General features: G+C 39.9%; 1 protein-coding gene across 2 annotated transcripts in view; it reads right to left on the bottom strand.

Moving 5' to 3' along the window:
• Window positions 1-5,051: 5,051 nt before the first annotated feature.
• Window positions 5,052-20,646, bottom strand: part of ndrg3b (ndrg family member 3b) — a 38,297-nt gene continuing 22,702 nt past the window's right edge. For both annotated transcript variants that reach the window (XM_079477609.1, XM_079477608.1), the window contains exons 4-17: window positions 14,996-15,101; window positions 14,247-14,367; window positions 14,022-14,084; window positions 13,857-13,917; window positions 12,942-13,028; window positions 12,646-12,702; window positions 11,985-12,088; window positions 11,459-11,524; window positions 11,322-11,373; window positions 11,154-11,201; window positions 11,034-11,069; window positions 10,893-10,944; window positions 6,096-6,259; window positions 5,052-5,814 (exon numbers count right to left, since the gene is read on the bottom strand). In XM_079477609.1, coding sequence (XP_079333735.1) covers window positions 5,797-5,814; window positions 6,096-6,259; window positions 10,893-10,944; window positions 11,034-11,069; window positions 11,154-11,201; window positions 11,322-11,373; window positions 11,459-11,524; window positions 11,985-12,088; window positions 12,646-12,702; window positions 12,942-13,028; window positions 13,857-13,917; window positions 14,022-14,084; window positions 14,247-14,367; window positions 14,996-15,101 — 1,035 coding nt within the window. In that variant the 3' untranslated portion in view covers window positions 5,052-5,796. The remainder of the gene's footprint in view (window positions 5,815-6,095; window positions 6,260-10,892; window positions 10,945-11,033; window positions 11,070-11,153; window positions 11,202-11,321; window positions 11,374-11,458; window positions 11,525-11,984; window positions 12,089-12,645; window positions 12,703-12,941; window positions 13,029-13,856; window positions 13,918-14,021; window positions 14,085-14,246; window positions 14,368-14,995; window positions 15,102-20,646) is intronic.

Here is a 20,646-nt window from a genome sequence, read left to right as displayed (position 1 = left end):
ACACTTGCACTTCCTGTGACGAACAGGTTTAACTGTCACTACATCGGTGACGTGCAGAGTTCTGACATACAGAAAGACTTGAGGCGTTTTGACACAGATGTTTAGAGAAAAACACTAATGTATCTGAACAAGACTTCCAGAACCTCATCTTGTTGATGCCAAAAAACTATTTTTAATTTCAAATGGCCAGAGACCCCAGTCCTGTTTGAAGTTCCAGTATGGTAAATCAATATGGTGGCATTTATTTTTGCATGAGAGCAGAAGATTTGTTTCTTGAACAGTGTCCCGAACAACTTGTGGTGTTGAAGGTGCAGTTTCACTTTATTTTTTATAAATTTTTATGACACTAAAATTCAACTTTTTCATTCATTCATTCATTCATTCATTCATTTTCTACCGCTTATCCGGGGCCGGGTCGCAGGGGCAGCAGTCTAAGCAGAGATGCCCAGACATCCCTCACCCTAGACACTTCCTCCAGCTCTTCCGGGGGGACACCGAGGCGTTCCCAGGCCAGCCGGGAGATATAGTCCCACCAGCGTGTCCTAGGTCTTCCCCGTCCGACCGGGAGGAGACCCCGGAGCACCTTCCGGGGAAGGCGTCCAGTAGGCATCCGAAACAGATGCCCAAGCCACCTCAGCTGACCCCTCTCGATGTGGAGGAGCAGTGGCTCTACTCCGAGCTCCTCCCGGGTGGCCGAGCTTCTCACCCTATCTCTAAGGGATCGCCCAGCCACCCTGCGGAGGAAGCTCATTTCAGCCGCCTGTATCCGGGATCTTGTCCTTTCGGTCATGACCCAAAGCTCATGACCATAGGTGAGAGTAGGAACGTAGATTGACCGGTAAATTGAGAGCTTCGCCTTGCGGCTCAGCTCTTTCTTCACCACGACGGACCGGTACATCGACCGCATTACTGCAGAAGCTGCACCGATCCGTCTGTCAATCTCCCGTTCCATCCTTCCCTCACTCGTGAACAAGACCCCGAGATACTTAAACTCCTCCACTTGAGGAAGGAACTCTCCACCAACCTTAAGTGGGCAAGCCACCTTTTTCCGACTGAGGACCATGGCCTCGGATTTGGAGGTACTGATTTTCATTCCAGCCGCCTCACACTCTGCTGTAAACCGTCCCAGTGCATGCTGAAGGTCCTGGTTTGAAGGGGCCAACACGACAACATCATCCGCAAATAGCAGAGACGAGATCGTGTGGTCCCCAAACCTGACACCCTCCGGCCCCTGGCTGCGCCTAGAAACACATGTGGATTGGTTGAGCAAACTCCCATGAACCCTCCAGCACCCTGTAGAGGGTGTAGAGCTGGTCCAGCATTCCACGGCCTGGACGAAAACCACACTGTTCCTCCTGAATCCGAGGTTCTACTATCGCCCGTTTTCTCCTCTCCAGTACCCTGGCATAGACTTTCCCGGGAAGGCTGAGAAGTGTGATCCCCCTGTAGTTGGAACACACCCTCCGGTCCCCCTTCTTAAAAAGAGGGACCACCACCCCGGTCTGCCATCCCAGAGGCACTGTCCCCGACCGCCACGCGATGCTGCAGAGGCGTGTCAGCCAAGACAGCCCCACAACATCCAGAGACTGGAGGTACTCAGGGCGAATCTCATCCACCCCCGGTGCCTTGCCACTGAGGAGTTTCTTGACTACCTCAGTGACTTCGGCTTGGGTGATGGACGAGTCCACCTCTGAGCCCTCAACCTCTGCTTCCTCAATGGAGGATGTGACGGTGGGATTGAGGAGATCCTCGAAGTACTCCTTCCACCGTCCGACGACATCCCCAGTTGAGGTCAACAGCCTCCCACCTCCACTGTAAACAGCGTTGGTAGGGCACTGTTTCCCTCTCCTGAGGCGCCGGACGATTTGCCAGAATCTCTTCGAGGCCAGTCGATAGTTCTTCTCCATGGCCTCACCCAACTCCTCCCACGCCCGAGTTTTTGCCTCCACAACCACCCGGGCAGCAGTCCACTTGGCCTGCCGGTACCTGTCAGCTGCCTCAGGAGTCCCACAAGACAACCAGGCCCGATAAGACTCCTTCTTCAGCTTGACGGTTTCCCTTACTTCCGGTGTCCACCACCGGGTTCGGGATTCCCGCCTCGACAGGCACCGGAGACCTTACGGCCACAGCTCCGAGTGGCCGCTTCGACAATGGAGGCGGAGAACATGGTCCACTCGGACTCAATGTCTCCAGCCTCCCTTGGGATCTGGTTGAAGCTCTGTCGGAGGTGGGAGGTTAAAGATCTCTCTGACAGGAGACTCGGCCAGGCGTTCCCAGCAGACCCTTACAGTACGTTTGGGTCTGCTGAGTCTGTCCAGCTTCCTCTCCTGCCATCGGATCCAACTCACCACCAGGTAGTGATCAGTTGACAGCTCCGCCCCTCTCTTAACCCGAGTGTCCAAAACATATGGTCGCAGGTCAGATCCACTATGCACCGACCCCCTATGGTCCCTCCCGTACGTGGTGAGCCAATGGGAAGGCGGCCCCACGTCACTCCTTCGGGCTGAGCCCGGCCGGACCCCGTGGGGAAAGGCCCGGCCACCAGACGCTCGCATGCGAGCACCGACCCCGGGCCTGGCTCCAGGGTGGTGCCCCGGTTGCGCCATACCGGGCGACGTCACGGTCCTTGTAATTTTAAACATCATAAAGGGCTTTTGAACCACTCTTAGTCTGACCCGTCGCCTAGGACCTGTTTGCCTTGGGAGACCCTACCAGGGGCATATAGCCCCCGACAACATAGCTCCTAGGGTCACTCGGGTACTCAAACCCCTCCACCACGTTAAGGTGGCGGTTCAAGGAGGGGAAAAAAATTCAACTTATTTTTGCAATTTTCCATCTGTGATCTTTGAAAAGTCTTTGGCCACAAAATATTCTCTTTTCTGTGCATTACGAAAATATAGCCAAGTCAACTTTATATAGCGCTTTTTACAAATTTCATTGTTACAAAGCAGCTGTACAAGAAAACATATTAAATAAAAGCAAAACATATAAGGTTATGCAAGTCAAAACAAAGAAAGGTGAAAACACAGAAGACAGACACAGACACGCGGATTCAGAGACACCCACACACAAAACACTCCACACAACACGCATCAACACACTGGACAACATCGTATTTCAAGTCACCTTGGTGTTCTCAGAAAATTTAAATATTGATGGGAATATACTTGCAAGATATTTTACTCAAATTAATTTCAAGGGGTGCCAATAATTGTGGCCAAGATGTAATGGAGAAAAAAATGTTTCACTTGAATGAAATGTTGGAATTTTGTAGATGTTTTCAAAGTAAAGATCAAAACGAGAATCAATGCAGATTTATTTTTACAGCATTCTTTGCTCATATATACCAAGGGATATTAGTGGAGAGAACTGTATATTTCTAAATGCACCAAAGGCAATTGCCATAGCAATAACTGTCATGGAAACTGAATAGAGTAAGGCTGGCTAGAAATTACATCCATTTATCTCAAGCTCCAATTTATCACAGATTGAGATGTTAATTATAATTCATATTTTACATTTCATATTTGTAGAATTGATGGTAATCTACATTTCCTTCGATGCAATTAAACCAAAATAAAAATGCTCTCATTATTTACTCTGCATCGAGTTGTTCCAATCTGTATGACTTTCTTTGTCTGGTCACCATAGAAAATTATATTTGGACGACCACTTGTAAGTTACCAAACCGGTCTTGGACCTCATTGACTACCGTAGCAGGGAGAATGACAATGGTAGTCAGTGTGTCCCAGAACAGATTGCTTTCCTACATTCTTCAAAATATCTTCTTTTGTGTTCGACAAAACAAATACATTTCTTAAAGCAATTTTTATGGTAGTCAATAACTGCTGGTTATAAGAATTCTTCCAAATATCTTTCTCTGTGTTCATCAGAAAAAAATTATATATACAGATTTACAACAACTTGAGAGTACGTAAAGGAAGACATCATTAAAATGTTTAGGTGAACGGTCCCTTTAAGAATGCAGTCTCTACCTTCATTGCAATTGCATCCAACATTAAGCAAGACACTATTAGAGGTTTAATACATTCACTATTAAACATCAATACAGAACAATGTCGCTTTTTCATAATATAAACAATCTCATGCAAACACTTCATTATTTTAACAAACTGAGTGAATCCACTACTGTATAAAAGAGTGATGTTGGGTGCTTAACATGGGTTCCATTTAAGCACAGACATCAAATCAGCAAATCTCTGAGTAAGATAAAACAGATAACACTTATGAAGAGTGCTTATGAAAGGGCAGATGGAAAGAGGACTCAGCAGTGATCTCTTATCAGTCCATGGTTCTTTCTGCTGTGTTCAATGTGCCAAGTGCTCAAAGTGTGTTTGAAACAGTTGCTATAAATAGATTCAAAGTGTGTCTTCGCATGCATCTTGAGGTCAATAAAACCTTAAGAGTTGCTTCTTGGGATTGCAGGGTTTTTAATAACACCTCACTGTGTTTAAGACAAATTTGTGACTATCATATGTTCTCTTTTAATCCTATTAAAGGAATTTTTACAGTGTAAATGTCTTCTCCGTTTCTCCATGTAAAAACTGTAATTTTGCGGTCTTTTTTTTCATTTTTTCCATGCATTTTCTAAATACGGTACAAAAAGTAAATGTAGAGAAGACTGCAAGTTTACAGGAAAACAAGTTATTTGTGGAACACAAAATAAGATTTTTTGAGAAATGTCTCTCTAAGTGGTCTTGCGTTTGTACAAAAAAAGGTCAATTGGGATCAATGTTGTTTGGTTTTAGCAACATATAAAATACATTTTTTTAAATATATTTTGTGTTCTGCAGAAGAATTAACATGGGTGAATACATGATAAAATAATTGATTTTTTTTGGCATACTATCACTATCCCACTATTTAATATAGGTTTCGGGAGCAAGACCCCCTCTCTCTCTCTGCCATGTCTTACAATCACCTATCGCCCTTACATCCCTACGTCCATTCAATAAATAATAACTCTACTCTCAAATATCATAGTGGTGTGGTCTTTGCTAGTGAATCATACAAAAAAACCCCAAGTGTTTATGTACAACTACTTTATTTCAATATTAGTACAAATGGATATACTCAGCTGACAGTATGCAGTACAACGTCCTGTAAATGCTTGGAGGATAAAGCACGACGCATAATCACATACTCACTCAAGGCAGCGGAAACAATCAGCAATTGACAGAAAATTGCCATCCATTAAAATAAGCATAAAGACCAATAACAGAATTTTTTGTCAAAATAATACGCTTATTGAGATATCTATCCACTGTACAGACGAAATAAAGAACGTAAACCCATCTATAATCTGTGTGTTTGAGAGCAGGCAAAGTGCAGATAAGCTACAGATCTATTAGAGTCTGTGGTTTCTGCCAATCCTATGCACAGATTGTTTAAGTATGATGTTTAAATTCAGACCTGGTTGATCTCTTCGTTGGACCGGGGGGCATCTGGTAATACAGTAAACCAAAGAACCAGAGCAAAACCACATTGTAGGTCACACTACAGTCTGTAGAAAGATCTACATGAACAATACTTATATAAATGTCTAGTTCAAATATGGGTCATGCTAGACACTAGCTCTTTTAATGACCTGTAAAAGACAACAGAAATACAACAATAACAGCAATAAATGAAAATCAAAACAAATGACAACTTTAAAAACAAAGAAACCCATTCAGAAAATAAATGAATGAACAGACGTGGAAACAAAGGACAAGAGGATGGGGTTTGGTCATCTCTGTAGAAAATACAACGGCAAGGAAGACCTTAGAGAGACCTTTAGAAGAAAACTCTCTCCTGTGAATGACAAAATATATAGGCATACCGAGTGTGAAAACATTGTAAGCACAAACAAATTCAAGAAACAAAGAGTTAAGCCTATCAGGATGAAGGTAAAACCAACAGGTGTGTGTCGAGTTCATGCATGGATTACAACAAATCGAACATTGCATCCCTTATTCGACAATTTCATTCTGGTCACAGGAGAACAACAAGTAAACACAGAAAATGATGGAGTGGAAAAAGAAATCTCAGAGGTGAATGATCCCAGCTAGAGAGAAGGTGATTTAGCAGGACACCTCCATGGTTTGTGGTCTGGTCTGGTTGTCGTGGCCGGAGCCGTCGGTGGCGCCCTCCATCTGTGGGCTGGTGGGTGCACGGCTGCGTGAGCCGTCCGCTGAACCCATGCTGGAGGCAGAGTGGGTCCTAGACCGCACCAGCCGGGTCATGCTAGCGGTGGGCACTGGGAGAAGGAGAGAGAAAAACCAAAGGAGATGAAAATACGCACAAAGCTATGAATCAGCTTGAAATATGGTGAGTGGAAGGATCCCATGTGGTGGGATGTGGCTCAGCGGGTGTTCCCATCATTTGGATCCAAACATATGGAGCTCCAGGAAGGGGAGAATAATGAGTGGACTGCACTGATTGACATGTAATAAATCTTATTAAGAAATCACTAGGCTGAAACCCAATTTTCAGTTGTCAAGTGTGAAAACTACATTTGCATTTATACCAAGTACCAATGGAAATGCAGTTTGATTGTATTGTACCACGCAATGCCATAATGGAGCATTAGAAACTGCACAGCGCAAGGGATTGTGGGTCACTTTAGCTTTAAAACCATGTGGGGGTTCAAAAGACTACATCTTAATGTACAACGATTTGAAAAGTCACAACTTTGCGCACTACATAGTACAGATATGCAAATTGGGATTCAGCCCTAGAAATCATTTGTGAGACTGAAACCTTTCTAAAGGTCAACAAGTTCACACATCCACCCTGTTCGGCCACTGCCGTCATTATTCTCCCATGAAGGAAAGAGAAACCTTGAGTCAGGGTCAAGCTCGGATTCATTTTAACCTTTACAGCAAAATGAATAGTCAGATAATGCAGAATGTGGCATGCAAAGTAAATGCGTGTTTTTGATAAATCAAAGACAAAAATCCTGTCGACAGTGAATAACATTGTGCATGAACACACAAACACACTCTTTCAGACAGTTAATAATCATAAACAAACAAGGACAACATACTGACAAATGTCCATTTAACATGCTTTACACGCTAAGACCACGTGACTGAGACAGGAGGGATGTGAATGGACAGACAGCAAGGACAGGAAGCACGAGGGGTTGAGATGACGGGCTTAGGCCCAGCTGAAAGTGCTGGCTGATATCCTGGTACCTGATTCGCTGTTCAAGTGGCTGAGCAGCACATGAGGGACTGTTGCCATTGGATATAATGTTCAACAAGGGAAAGAAAAGAGGGAAAAGCACAATAAGGTAGAAAAATGAGGGACACGACAAAGAAAGAGAATACTTGATATTACCTCCTGGAAGAGCAAGGAAAGAGAAAAGGGAATGGCAGATTAAGCAGAAGCTACAGGAGAAGACGCAAGGAAAGTAGGGAAGGAAGAGTGGGAGCGATGTGTTACAACAAGAAATTTGAAAGCCAGCGGGAAAACAGCAAACCTCTGATTTTTATTGGATAAGTATGGCTCAGTTTGGGATATTGCAGATTATATATTAAGGTATTAACATCTTTCAAGTTTAAAGATACTGTGTGGCCTAAATATATCTTTCAGTAAAATATGATCTATAATCTAGTAGCAAATAATCAATAACTGTTGTAAATAAATTGTTATATTATGAAAAAACACCGACCGGAAGTTAACTTCAGGCCAGATGCTTACATCCGCTGAAACAGTCTATATAAATCGCAAGTTAACGCTCAGATTGTGGTTAAAGACAATGTGAAAGTACAAAGTGAGAAAGTGAGAGATTTTCTGTAGAATGGAAACAGCATTTTGGGGGAATATCCCAAAAGAAGACTGTGTGTGTACGTGTGAGAGAGTTGTGAAAGGTAAAACTAAAAATCACACAACTCAAACAGTAAAAAAGAAAAGAACAAAACAACTAACAATCACTCAAAACAGTGGAATACACCGGTGATCCCCCCCCATTACAACACACACACATACATAACTCACAATCAACAAACAAATATTAATTTCACTCATAGTTGACTCATACTACATTCATGAATATTTCCACAGTCACAAAATTATAGCTGTAGATGCATGTTAGGTACTTTTCGAGGTATAAACCGAAAGTATAAATGTGTGTAATGAATTAGATAAAATGTACAGAAATCTTGCAGGGTAGACTTTAATTGTCAGTAAGCGAGCGGCTACTGTATGCTGGGTTGTTGCGTCAGAAAAACATGACATTCATTTCTTGTTGGCTGAGGGTGTGTTCATATTTGTAATTTCTGTTATCTTGTTTATTTTTGTCCGGACCAAAAAGTCCGGACCAAAAAAGAAAAAAAAATTTAGTCCAGGTTTGCTTAGCATTCACACGGCAAACCAAAAATGTGTCACAACATATCAATATGGCCAATAACCGTGATATCACGAACAGTTTTTCAAGTGCATTAGACAGAGCGGCTTGTTTGTGTAAAGTGTGTTTGTCCTTGTGCTCGATGGCGCACAGCTTATTTCAATCGTTTTAGTCTATTTTGTGATTGAAACTCGTTCCCCGGCTGCATTAAGTTCATATAGCCTATATCTAGAGCCTTCAGTGATGCGGACACGGAATCCTGCTGTTTAAATCTGTTGGTTCTGCGTGTATGAGTGAATGTGTTGCACAGTTTAGCATGCTACACGTGTGACACTCATGGATTAGTATGTGTCTCACTGTATGAGGACATAAACACATTGATCATGTCCAGAGTTGCCCTTAAGAGTTTATTTCAGGTGCATTTTTACAGTTTTACTATAGGCCTCGTAAATACTATTTTACGTGGACTAATATATGACTATTGCATAGTAAAAAATTGACTACACAGAACAATAAAAAATGGGTAAAATGATATGGCCCTTATTGATCCATTTGTAGAATGAATGCCCTACCAGTCTATTTATGGATCGAGATTCTCTGTTATGAAGATCGTGATGTGCTTTTTTTGGGAAGATCGCCCATCCCTAACTTATAGTAATATTGTAAACTATTCAGCACCCATTTAGAATTTTGCCTTAAGACTCACAATGGTTAGCCAATCACTCTCTGCCTCCATTTAAGTTTTGCTTGTGATTCATTGACCAAACAACAGACAAAATTACAAGATCAAAGATTTTTAAGAATTGAAATAAAAGCATCATTTATTTTTGCAGAGTAATCCTGTGATATTCCCATTATTTTTGCCACGATATACGTTTAGCGAAAAGTTCATTTTTGTGACAGCCCTATTCCAAACTGGAATGTGATTGGACTGTTTTTATTATGTATATTTTGTTACGGAACAATATATGCATATGTTAGTATATTTAGCCGACAACTCTAAGCGTTTTTCATCAAACCAGCCATGCCAAATGTGACCAAACCCTAATGTTATTTCTGAAATTAAATGAAATCTCATCTACCAAACAGCAAATAAAACATTTTATACAAAAGTGACCGTGTGACAAAACTTACCCCACTTCAAAGGTAAGCTGTGTCATATGGGGCAAGCGTGGTGACGCATCTTTCCCCATCCTCCACAAAAACCCTGCACTAATATCTAACATTATGTGTTCGGTCTGTTGAGGGTAGTGATTGAGAAGGAACGCCAGACGGAAAGGTCAAGAGATCAGAGGATTAGATTAGTGACTTATGAAGGAGGAATGTGACTAATCACATCAAAATTTGAACACACAATTTCAAGTCGAGACATTTTCATGATACACACCTTATAGCTAAAACAAGAACAGCACAGCTGTTGAGGTGTGTAATGTGCTGAACATCTCATACAGAAACATCACTTGAGCATTAAAGTTGGCTCTTCCATTCGCGACTGCCGTACTTAAATATTTTTAAACCAATGCTTCTCAGTATTGAATGCAATGTCACTTCATTCAATGTTTATATCAAATAAACATCTATTCTGAATATAAGCATATAAACATGACACGTTGATGAATGAAGCGTAGATCTTAATCGCAGCATGCTTGAGGATTTGTAAATATGCTATGCAAACCATTATACAGTCAAAAGATCTTTTAGACTGCAAACAAGATCATAGAGCTGAAGATCATAGAGAAGGTTGTTCACACAGGGTTCATGCCACACAACATGCTCTCGAGAACACTCGTGTACTTACACTCTGAGGAACGCATCACTGCACAGCCATACAGAAGATAAGTCATGTGTTAGTGCAGCTTCACTAAAGACCTGATCTGAGACCTGCTACACTTAGCAATCGCAACATCATGCTTTGTATTGTAAAGCAGGTCAAGTCTCAGATAAGCAATGATGGACAAGTGTCACTGTGGCCGATTATCGTTCCTATCAAAGCATCTCATTTCTGACACGACTGAACCAAGGGGACCATGTGCTTTCCTGGAACGAATTAGCTGTGCTCGCATACACATACACATACAGTAAATCATACATGTGCGCACACACAAGTAGGATTTTCCATTGACTCAAGAGATCACGATATTTTTTACCCATACACATGACTCTCACTGAAACTTTCACCATTTTTTACATTAGCACTGTCGATCACAATGTAGCAAATGTCAGGATTTCTTATATTATTGTGTACATAGTTGCTTTACTCTTCCTATTTTAGACATTATAACCCTAGGTGTGAACAGTCATGACATTAACGTTCGTCACCAGTGGTTTTTATAAACAAGTGTGTGGTAAGAATAGCTGTCGGTCAAGGTGAGATGTTGACATCTCTCTTACAAAAAGATGCTTTCACAAAAAACGCAAACAAGTGACACATTAAACACACGCAGTGGAAAATATCGAATTGAATTATGAGAAAAACAATATGATCAAAGGTTAACAATAAAGTGGAATATAAAGCTGCAGGAGGAGGACAGGTACTTACTGTAGCCCATTCCCTGGACAAAGTACTTGAAAGCCTCAGCGAGTTTACCCGGCTATAAAAAAAATAAGATTCACATTTCATAAAAGCCAAAATAGTGAACTGTAGGAACAGATTCTGTGACAGGTTTAAGGTTATTCTTACTTGGACAACTTGAGGAAATCCACCGCAGTCTGCCATCTGAAGAAACAAGGAGGTCAACGTCTACTTGCACTGAAATGATGACAGTGAAACATTGCTCTAGATAGGAAAAACCAAACATGCCTTGAGTAGTGTCGTTTTGGTGGGGTTAAGCCTCGAGTTGCATTCAACCTGTCGAACAAACAAAAACTAATTTATCAGATTACTTTGAAAAAAAGTGAATATGGAGGACACAGACAGAGGACAGAATGTGAAATATGCGAAGGACCCGAGTTTTAATAAGTCACTCACCACAGCATCCACCGCTGGTGATGTGTCTCCAACCACTAACAGGGCAGGACACCTAAAAGGCAACAGAAGAAGGACATGAAGCAAAATAACATGAAAGCACCATGACCAACAGCCTACAAAACAACCAAAAAACCTACTTCAGTGTATTGACTGTTTTTTCGTTAAGTCCTGGGATGGGCCTCTCGATCTCCAGATCGTGACGACTGTAATATTGGACAAAACAAACCTGGATCAGGTCAGATGATGCGATATTGCATTTATACAACAGTTTGATGGCACAAGTGCGTAGCTAAATCAGAAACAACAAAGTCCAACTTAGTTAAGTGGTGGAGTGATACAAACAGTGAATTTTTGGCATCATTGTATGTACATATTTTTAGGAGCAGGAAGATGTGACGTCTGAGTTGCGGCTTTCTGGCTGTCATCGTGAGAACAGAACGGAGTTCTCTTTTTGAGAATATTTCAAATAGACGTTTTCGTTACGATACAGCACTGGCCCGATCGGGCAAGAGACATGTCAGTCAACTGGCCCAAGGGTCTCTCATGCTGGCAACAGGCCATCGGACAGTCCTTACTGTTAAGCCCTGCAGATGTGGAACATCTTGACTGCGAGTAAATCATGACAGAATCTTCACTTTTGGGTGGGATATCCTTTTAAATCACCTGTTGTAGGAGTCGCAGAAGAGAGCCAGGTTGTCCTGGTTGATGTCTTGTGCAATGTGCAGACGATACGTTTGAATGATCTCCTGGTTGTCCGTCAACTCATCCTGAAGGAAAAACAAACAGAGCTCACCAATAGAATCTAGGGACTGGATCACAATAGTCAAAACAAGAAATTACTTGTAATTGTTATTTTCATTGTAATATTTTTGCAGGTGGGGCTTTCGTAACTGGTTTTGTAATCCTAAACTCATTCTAAGGTTGTGTGAGACCTTAAACTTGAATGGATTTAAAAAAGGGCGGTCAATGTCAATATGTTATCATTCGTCAGCTAGAAAAAAAATCACTGTGTAAGTAATCCAGTATCATTCCTCTGTAGTATTAGTGTTATACTTGTGGTCTGGACTTAACTATTCTTTCTAAATCCATAATGATTTAAAAAATATATATTATCACCCTCGGTGTAAACAGGCCTTTAGACCGTTCTTGAATGTCTCCGCCTGGGGTCAAGTGACCTCGAACCCAGTCTTATTACACAGCCTCCTTAAAATAGATTAGTCGACTAGTCACTTAAAAAATCTGCAGTTTTGTAAATCCCGAACAGATCCTGAGCCACTCGGTTTACCTGATATGTAGAGACATGCAGTGAGTGTTGTTGACATACCGTGCTGAAATGATGTGCCATCACAATGTCAACCAGACTACTGGTCCAACCCGACACCTAAAACAAACACACACACGCAACCTCTCAGTGGAAAGCACAACTGTGTTACACTTTTCATTAGTGTGCAAATCCGGTCTGTAAAATTATTATGAGCTTTACTAAAGCACTTAAGAAAAGCTTTAAGGAGATCAAGTCACTAATCTGTTGAGAAATCTGAGGTATGGAGAAATGGGTCGCTGTTTGGTTCCTGAATAATAGTGGAGGTTTACGCTCTGGAGATGCATTCATGTTTTTACCTTAGAGGCGGCCCAGTCAATCCAGCCCTTAGCACAGGGGTCCACATTGATGAGCACCAATCCTTCCACCAATCCAGGCTCATTTAGCTGAAGGGGCGAACAAAATGACATCACATGTAGGATTGTAAAGAATAAAAATCAAAATCACTCAGAATATCACAGGATAGAAGTGTCAATTTCCCTCAGTCTACTGGTTTCAGAGGAACAAGCATTCAAATAAAGGGCATCGTATGTTATTTAAAAACCAGCAAAGCCACTGGAAAAGTCTGAGAAAGTTTATGATGCAGGTCAAACACCTCCCACAGACTTGGCCTGACCAGATTCTCACGACTCAAACACCCTTACCAAGTTCTCAGTCAGTCTGTGTCCAGAGCAATGGTTTACTGAAAGCGCTGACACTTGGTTTTAACTCAGAAGCACAGCAAAGTATGTAGTGCACACATTTCACACCTTTTCATTTTCCCCTGTTCTGCTCGAGCACATGACGTAGTGTCACTCGGACACAAGACAAATGCACGACAAGCACAAAGAAGTGTAATTCTTCGAATTATTCTCAACTGTGGTTCTGCTGGACTGCGTAGGTGTGCGTTTGCGTTATGTTCACACAGGCCTTGATTATGGAGAGTGTGCGACAGAAATACAATAGCGTGTGGTGAAAGCTGCTTGAGGTGTGAGAACAAGAATCGTTGGACTGAGGTGATTGAGTCTGTAATGAAAGATTGGCAACATAAGACCAGGAGAGTCATAGAAAGTAACGGAAGATTGTGTGGTTTGATTATAACCAGAGGAAAAGAGTGTCTTCTCATGGTGACCTCAACTTTATTTATATATCCATTTACACATCATATAATCAACTATGACTACAATCATGTCGGACTGATCATTGTAACATGAATGGATAGATAAATGACTTACACCCAGTTTAGTAAGGATATAGGCTCCTGCACCCACACCGATACCAATCATACTGTTGATCCTGTTGATGCAAAAACCCTGTTTATCAAATATATCATAAATGAATATTTCTTAACTTTCTGAATGTTGTTATTGTAACGCAATATGAGGAGTTTCCAAACTAACTTCAGCTGGGTCAAAACTGAGGGCAGCATCTCGGCAAGCTCATCCATAGTTGGGTACTGATACCTACAAGAAGAAGAAAAAAAAAACAAGCAACCAAATGTCTGTCAAAGTCACACCAAGTAAAAAACTGTTGACTGTAACTAACAAATGTCATGACAGAGTTACATAATCCATTTGTCTTCTCAACCTCAAGTCCTCAGCTGGTGCTTGAGAGGCTTGTCTTACCCAGTTGGAAAAGGAGGAGCAGATTCTTGCTGGCCTGGAGCATCTACATGGACCACCGCAAAGTGTTGGGTGATCTCCTGCATGTCCTCGAAGTTAAAGAGTGTGTTGAAACAGGACTTGTCTGCAAAGGGGAGAAAAACATTTTGAAAAGATTATGGGCATCATGTAAACAACATGAATTTAGCAAGCATGATAGCCTAGAATAATCAATCAAATGCGTAAGGATTTTGTCTTCTATAGACTTGACACCCCACCATATTAAAGGGATACCTTACACAAAATGTAAATTCTGCCATAATTTACTCACCTTCGAGTTTTTCAAATCTGTATAAATTGTTTTGTTCTTTTGAACACAGAGAACTATATTTTGAAGAATGCTTATAAGAGATTTTGTCCCCCATTAAAACCCGTAGTAGGAAAAATTACGTTATAGGTTTTTTTTCTGTTGAACACAGAAGACATTTTGAATAATGTAGAACAGCAAACAGTTCTGGGGCACTTTTGACTACCATTATATTTTTTCCTACTATGGGTGTCCATGGGGGACAAAATCTTCCAAATGTTTTTCATTAGAACAAATACATTTATACTGATTTGGAACAACTCGAAGGTGATTTTTGGTATCCCTTTAAAGGTGCAATGAGTAATTCAACAGAAACGCAATATAATATACATAAGTATATTTTCAGATGTGTATAAAGACCTTACTTAAAGAAGCTTTGAAGCGGTGTGATTGTAGAATGACTTACGGTTGAGTCCGATGTCATGATAGGTGAGAATGACGGGTCGGTTGCCTTTCGGGGTCCCTCTCAAAGTCACGTGAAGGACGCCATGAGGGGTCTCAATGTCGTGCTCCTGTAACCAATCCGGAGAATAAATATTTAGGTTGATGAACTGAAGGAAGCCAAAGAAGACAAGAATCTGAGTCAAGTCAATACCCCTATAAGGTTCTATGAAATCGATCACAAATATAAATTCTTTGCTGACAAATAAACAACATTAGTTGTTTATTGTTGGCATCAGAGCCACAGAAATAAATGTGTCCATTAATCATGGCTTTTATTTGGACGGAAATATCTGCCTAGCTATTCAAAAAGTGTCTCTAAATACCCATAAACATACAATGAATTCCATTACAATTTCCGTTTTGAAATGAAAACAAAAGTAAACAAAGACCAAATTTCGTCTCCCCTGCTAATATCGGAATGTGTGTTTATTGGGGTGTGAATTGCCCACTGTTAATGTAATTTCTCACTCAACGTCACCACACCAATCAAGACATTTCATATTAGAACGTCTTGTTTCAAAATCAGCTAAAATTAAAATTAAAACGGCCAGAAGAACACGTAAATGGAACAGGACTAAACTGCAGGAACGAGGAGCGAGTCCGGCCAACAGCACTTGCGATGAACCCCTGAAGACACAGGAACTGGAAAGCAGCAGGTCTGGCTTCATTCCCCATGCAGTGTGATGTTTCAATATACTGGATTTATCTGCCTGCAGTTCGGCAACAACATTACCAAACACTGACCTTGTTTTGATATAAATCTGCAATACTCTGCACCATTTCATGTTCCACACACACTTAGAAAACCCACACTCTCTCATAAGCTCAAAACGATCTAACCACACCAAAAATGTGCACATTAGCGCACGAAGGGAATACCAACTTTTTGCAAAAATGATGGCTGTAAACCTGACACAGGTAATGTCTGTGAGCATCATGTCTTAAACAGAAGATCTTAACAAGCAAGCAGCTGACAGCTGAAATAAACCACACCAGCACCCACGGAAAATAAGACATAAAAATAGACATGGCGGTTATGTTCACACATGTGGATCGCTCTCCATAACATCTCGACATAGAATACGAGTGTTTTTGTTGTTAGTTGTTACATAATATCACTGTTTCTAAACTGGAGCCAAGCATATCATGACGAGTCGTAACAAAATTACATCACTATTGTTAAAACTAAACTGATGCCAGTTTAACCACACCTACAGCCGATGCACGCCCAGTGTCTGTTTTGATGCACTACACAACTACAGCACTCGCTCACATCTCAAAGGAATGGATTTGTATAAATACTGCTATGCATTGTTTGTAATTTAAATTGAGTAGTTGCATAAATAAATAAACTGCACAAAATGGTTGCAGAATGGCGACAATTGCTAGAATGTTGAACACACAATTTTTTTTTCGGAGAACGTGGGAATCCAAACAGTTCTGGATCACCACTCACTACCATAATAGTGGTAGTACCAGAAACTATTTGGTTACAAACATAGTTCCAAATATCTTTCTCTATGTTCAGAGTAGGGTTGCACCAGCCATTGGTACTGAAGGTTCTTACATTGTTGTGGACGTCACATTCCAGAGGCTTAGAAACTAGTTAGCTAGTTTGTAACAAACTTTGTTCTTTATTTGGTTCCGCTCTAAAAACGCTAAAACATTTTGTGTTGCTTTCTCAGACTTCTTATGTTGTTGCAAGGCAGTATAGTGTATAGAGATTGGAAATGAGAGAGGGGTACAGGAGCCGAAGAGGACCACAAGTTTTTTGCCACGGCTGATCATTTTTGTGTTGCTTTTCATGTAACACAAAGTCAACACAAAATTACTCAAAATGTGTTTAAAAAACGATGTGTACAATCTTTTTTTTGAGAGTGTAGCTAGTAGGTCAGAAGCTCAGCAATGCACTCTCACATATGACAATGTCACAAAATGTATATTTTATATATAATTAAAAATAAATTGTTAAAAAAACAATACAACAAAAATAAAAGACATTTATTTATTAATATGAGTGATTTTTATTTTTATTAGGATAGGGTTCGTGTTGAAGATGTAAAAAGGATTGAACAAGAGCTTATTGATTTAGTTAATTTGATATGCTATTTAATTACAATAGTTACGCTTGCATATATATTTTGTTTTACATGTAAAGTTAAGTTTCAGCTAAGTTAAATAGTGCTATGCAAAATATTTATAAGTGTAAGGTGTAGCTTAGTGAACTTTAATGTCAATACTACACTGTAAAAACATTCCGTAAATTAACAGTTATATGACTGTTTATTTTAACGGAAATTGTCCATTCTACATGTGTTACAGTGTTTTTCCGTTAAAATACATTTTCGATTTGCATTATGGGACCGTGATCGCGCCTTCGACAACTTTTGATGGTCATGGACGTACAAGCACAGCCATAACACAACGTTTTACCCAAGTTTTCAACTGGTAAGTACTGTTGATATAAAAATAACACGACATTTCAATTAAACGGCTTTATTATCATTATTACGGACTGGCTATGTAAAGTAAAACAGTGTATTTCGTTGGATATTGTTAACAAGAACAGATGTTTTTTCAGGTACAAACTGAACTATGACTTATTATTTGTAATACTTATTGGTTTGTACTTATTTTTGCCTTCTCCTCATCAGTGAATATGCTATCTGTTCATTTACAGTTTATTTGTCAGTATTTTTAATCTGCTTGGTGCGCGGGAAGTGACGTCCCATCCCCCGCTGCACTGTGTGACACCGGTTACCTTCGGCTCTGCGCTGTGTCAAAGGTATGTTAATTATTTAATGAAATATAAAATCACTGTTTTCTTAGTACTATACAACCAACAAGAGCGAGCATTGAAAGGCAAGTTAGTGATATTGTATAGTTTGGTCGACCGTTATCGTGTCTTTCAAATGATTGCAATCTTAAACGTAACATCTGGCCGTCTGTGTTTCTGTTTCCATATTAATAACTTATTTTATATTGTAATGACATACGTTAATCTAATGTTCGCTTAGTTAGAGGGACTTCAAGTCTGTGTGGCCGAGTTCAACATGACACGCCATATTGAAATCGTAAGCGAGGCAGATGTGCGTAAAATAACGGAAAGACAGATAGACTGCAATGGTTTGCACAACAAACCTGGAGTTTTCCACCAACCTCCGTGTCCTTCCCACCTCTGCTTTGTTTAGATTTCAACATGGCAGCGGAGTGAAATCAGTTTATTAGACAGCTACTTGCCAACAATTGTATTCGAAATATGATTTGAAATGTTTCATTGGTTTATTTTTCTTCTCTTACTAATACTTATTTTCTAAAGGAGATCACTACCAATAGACGGAAGACATGATCAGGATCAGCATTGAAGACTTATGGCTACATTTACATTTAAGCATTTGGCAGACGCTTTTATCCAAAGCCACTTACATTGCATTGTCCTTTACATTTGTTTCTAAGAATGTGAAATCCCTGGGACCATGACCTTGGCATTGCTAATGCCATTCTCTAACCACTGAGCTACAGGAATTCTCTCTTTCTCTCTCTGTCTCTCTCTCGCACACACGCATATCTGCATCTCTTACAATCAAACAAACTTTCTGCATCTCTAACATTTAAAAATGTTCCAAGCAAAGTAAGATTATATATATTTGTTGTGTTTACAACAGGAGCCTGGTGGATATAAACCCAGAAAGTGGGTCCAAAGCACAAAAAAGGGCGCCAAGAAGTATACCACCTAAACTCCTTCGATCCTTGTCAGACCTGAAGGACTTTCAGAATCCTTGGAAGATTTAAAGGTAATTAAGCACACTTTTTCACTGCTTCTCTTTTTCGACCCATATTGTTCCAGGTGTTGTTGTCAAAAGTACCTACAGCTTATTTAGTAAAATCTTAAAGTGATAGTTCACCCAACAATGAAAATGATGTCATCATTTACACCCTGTTGACATTTCAAACCTGTGTGATTTTCTTTCTTATGTAGATGACAAAAGTTCAGAAAATGATTCTGAACAATGTTTGTGACCAAACAGTGGTGGCACCCATTCACTTGCATTGGTGCCGCCACTCAGACAATGCATGGTTACCAAAAAAATTCAGAAAATATCCTTTTGTGTTCCGTGGAAGAAAGAAAGTCATACAGGTTTGAAATGACAAGAGAGTTTGCAAATGATGACCGAATTTTCCATTTTTGGGAGAACTATTGACATGCAAGTAATCACAACAGTTGTAGGTTAAATGTTAGTTTGTATTATTGGTGATGTTTTGTTTTTGTTTTGCAGCCATATAGGTAACAGCTATAGAGAGAAAGAAGACGAAAGACGTGGATGTGATATTACAACATATCACTATGCAGGTTCATCATTATTAAATGTGATTGTAACTAGTAGTTGGAGGTTAAAGTGTTTTACATTTTTTCATTTGGATGCCTTTTCAGTGTTTCAGTCCTGGGGAAGGCCTTACACGGCATCTCACAGTTGACTGTTGAAGATGTTGCCAGTTTTCTTTCCATCTTACAGTTAACTTGGTTTCTTGAAATGTATTTGTAATTTGCCCACTTGTCCTTACAGATGCACCTTAAAATTCAATTTTAAGCCAATTTGCAATGAAGTTGTTTGCTCAAGTAAGACCTCTTACAGTATGTTTTTTTATTTTAGTAATTATTACTTATGTATTAGTTATTTGTTTTTACAATGTTTGTATTCATTAAAGAATATTTTTTTTAAAGTACACAGATAACTAATAACGCTTTACTGCTTCATTACACTTATTGTATACTATAGAATATATATTTTTAATGAAGGTAAACCATACATTAAGGGTATTTTTTCAATTTTTGTAATAGCAGGGGGAAATCAGTAAGCTTGTAAGTAATTTTTCAGGTTTTTTTATATATAATTGCCATTTTCCCTTTTTATACTCTTGGTTTACCATTCAATTAGTGAAATTGTCCACTTTTTTATTGTAAGTATACCATTAAAACACAGAACATGTCCACTTTTGTACTATAGATATACCATTCAAACACAGAAATTAACTATTTTTTTAAAAATATATATTAACTTTAAAATAACAGAATTTTTTTTGTTTTTTTACAGCAGTATTACTATTAAAAGCATAGAAATATTCTTAAATAAACAGAAAGTTTTCGTTTTTTTTACTGTTAGTTACACTGTCAATTAAAGGAAAATGTCCGTTATTAAATTACGGTACAATGTCTGTGTAATAAGCTGCCAGTACTTTTTCCGTTTTTTTACGGATTTTTATTTTACAGTGTATGCTAAACTGTAATTTAGGAACACCTGGTGCAACAAACCCAAGCAGAACCACAAACATGCTTAGGACAACTTCAGGGTGAGTAAATGACAGTTGGCCAAAAATTGTTGCATATCTCTTAAATCAAAATAAAGCAGGAACAACCCTACAGAATCGCTGTAAGAACAGAAGACAAAAATGACAAATAGCAAGTGACAATGCAAACCAGGAACATGTTGCCGCAAAAAGATTCAGTTACCAAGACAACCACCTAACATGCAGGCGGCACTTGCAGGATGGAGATGAATTGAAAGAGATTTGGAGCTGTGCTAGTGCCTGAGGGCCGCTCGGGGACAACAGCAT

Source organism: Barbatula barbatula (genome assembly GCF_947034865.1).
Source record: "Barbatula barbatula genome assembly, chromosome: 17".
Taxonomy (NCBI): domain Eukaryota; kingdom Metazoa; phylum Chordata; class Actinopteri; order Cypriniformes; family Nemacheilidae; genus Barbatula; species Barbatula barbatula.
Note: the sequence above shows the minus strand (reverse complement) of the source record. Positions and strands in the feature narration are given on the sequence as shown.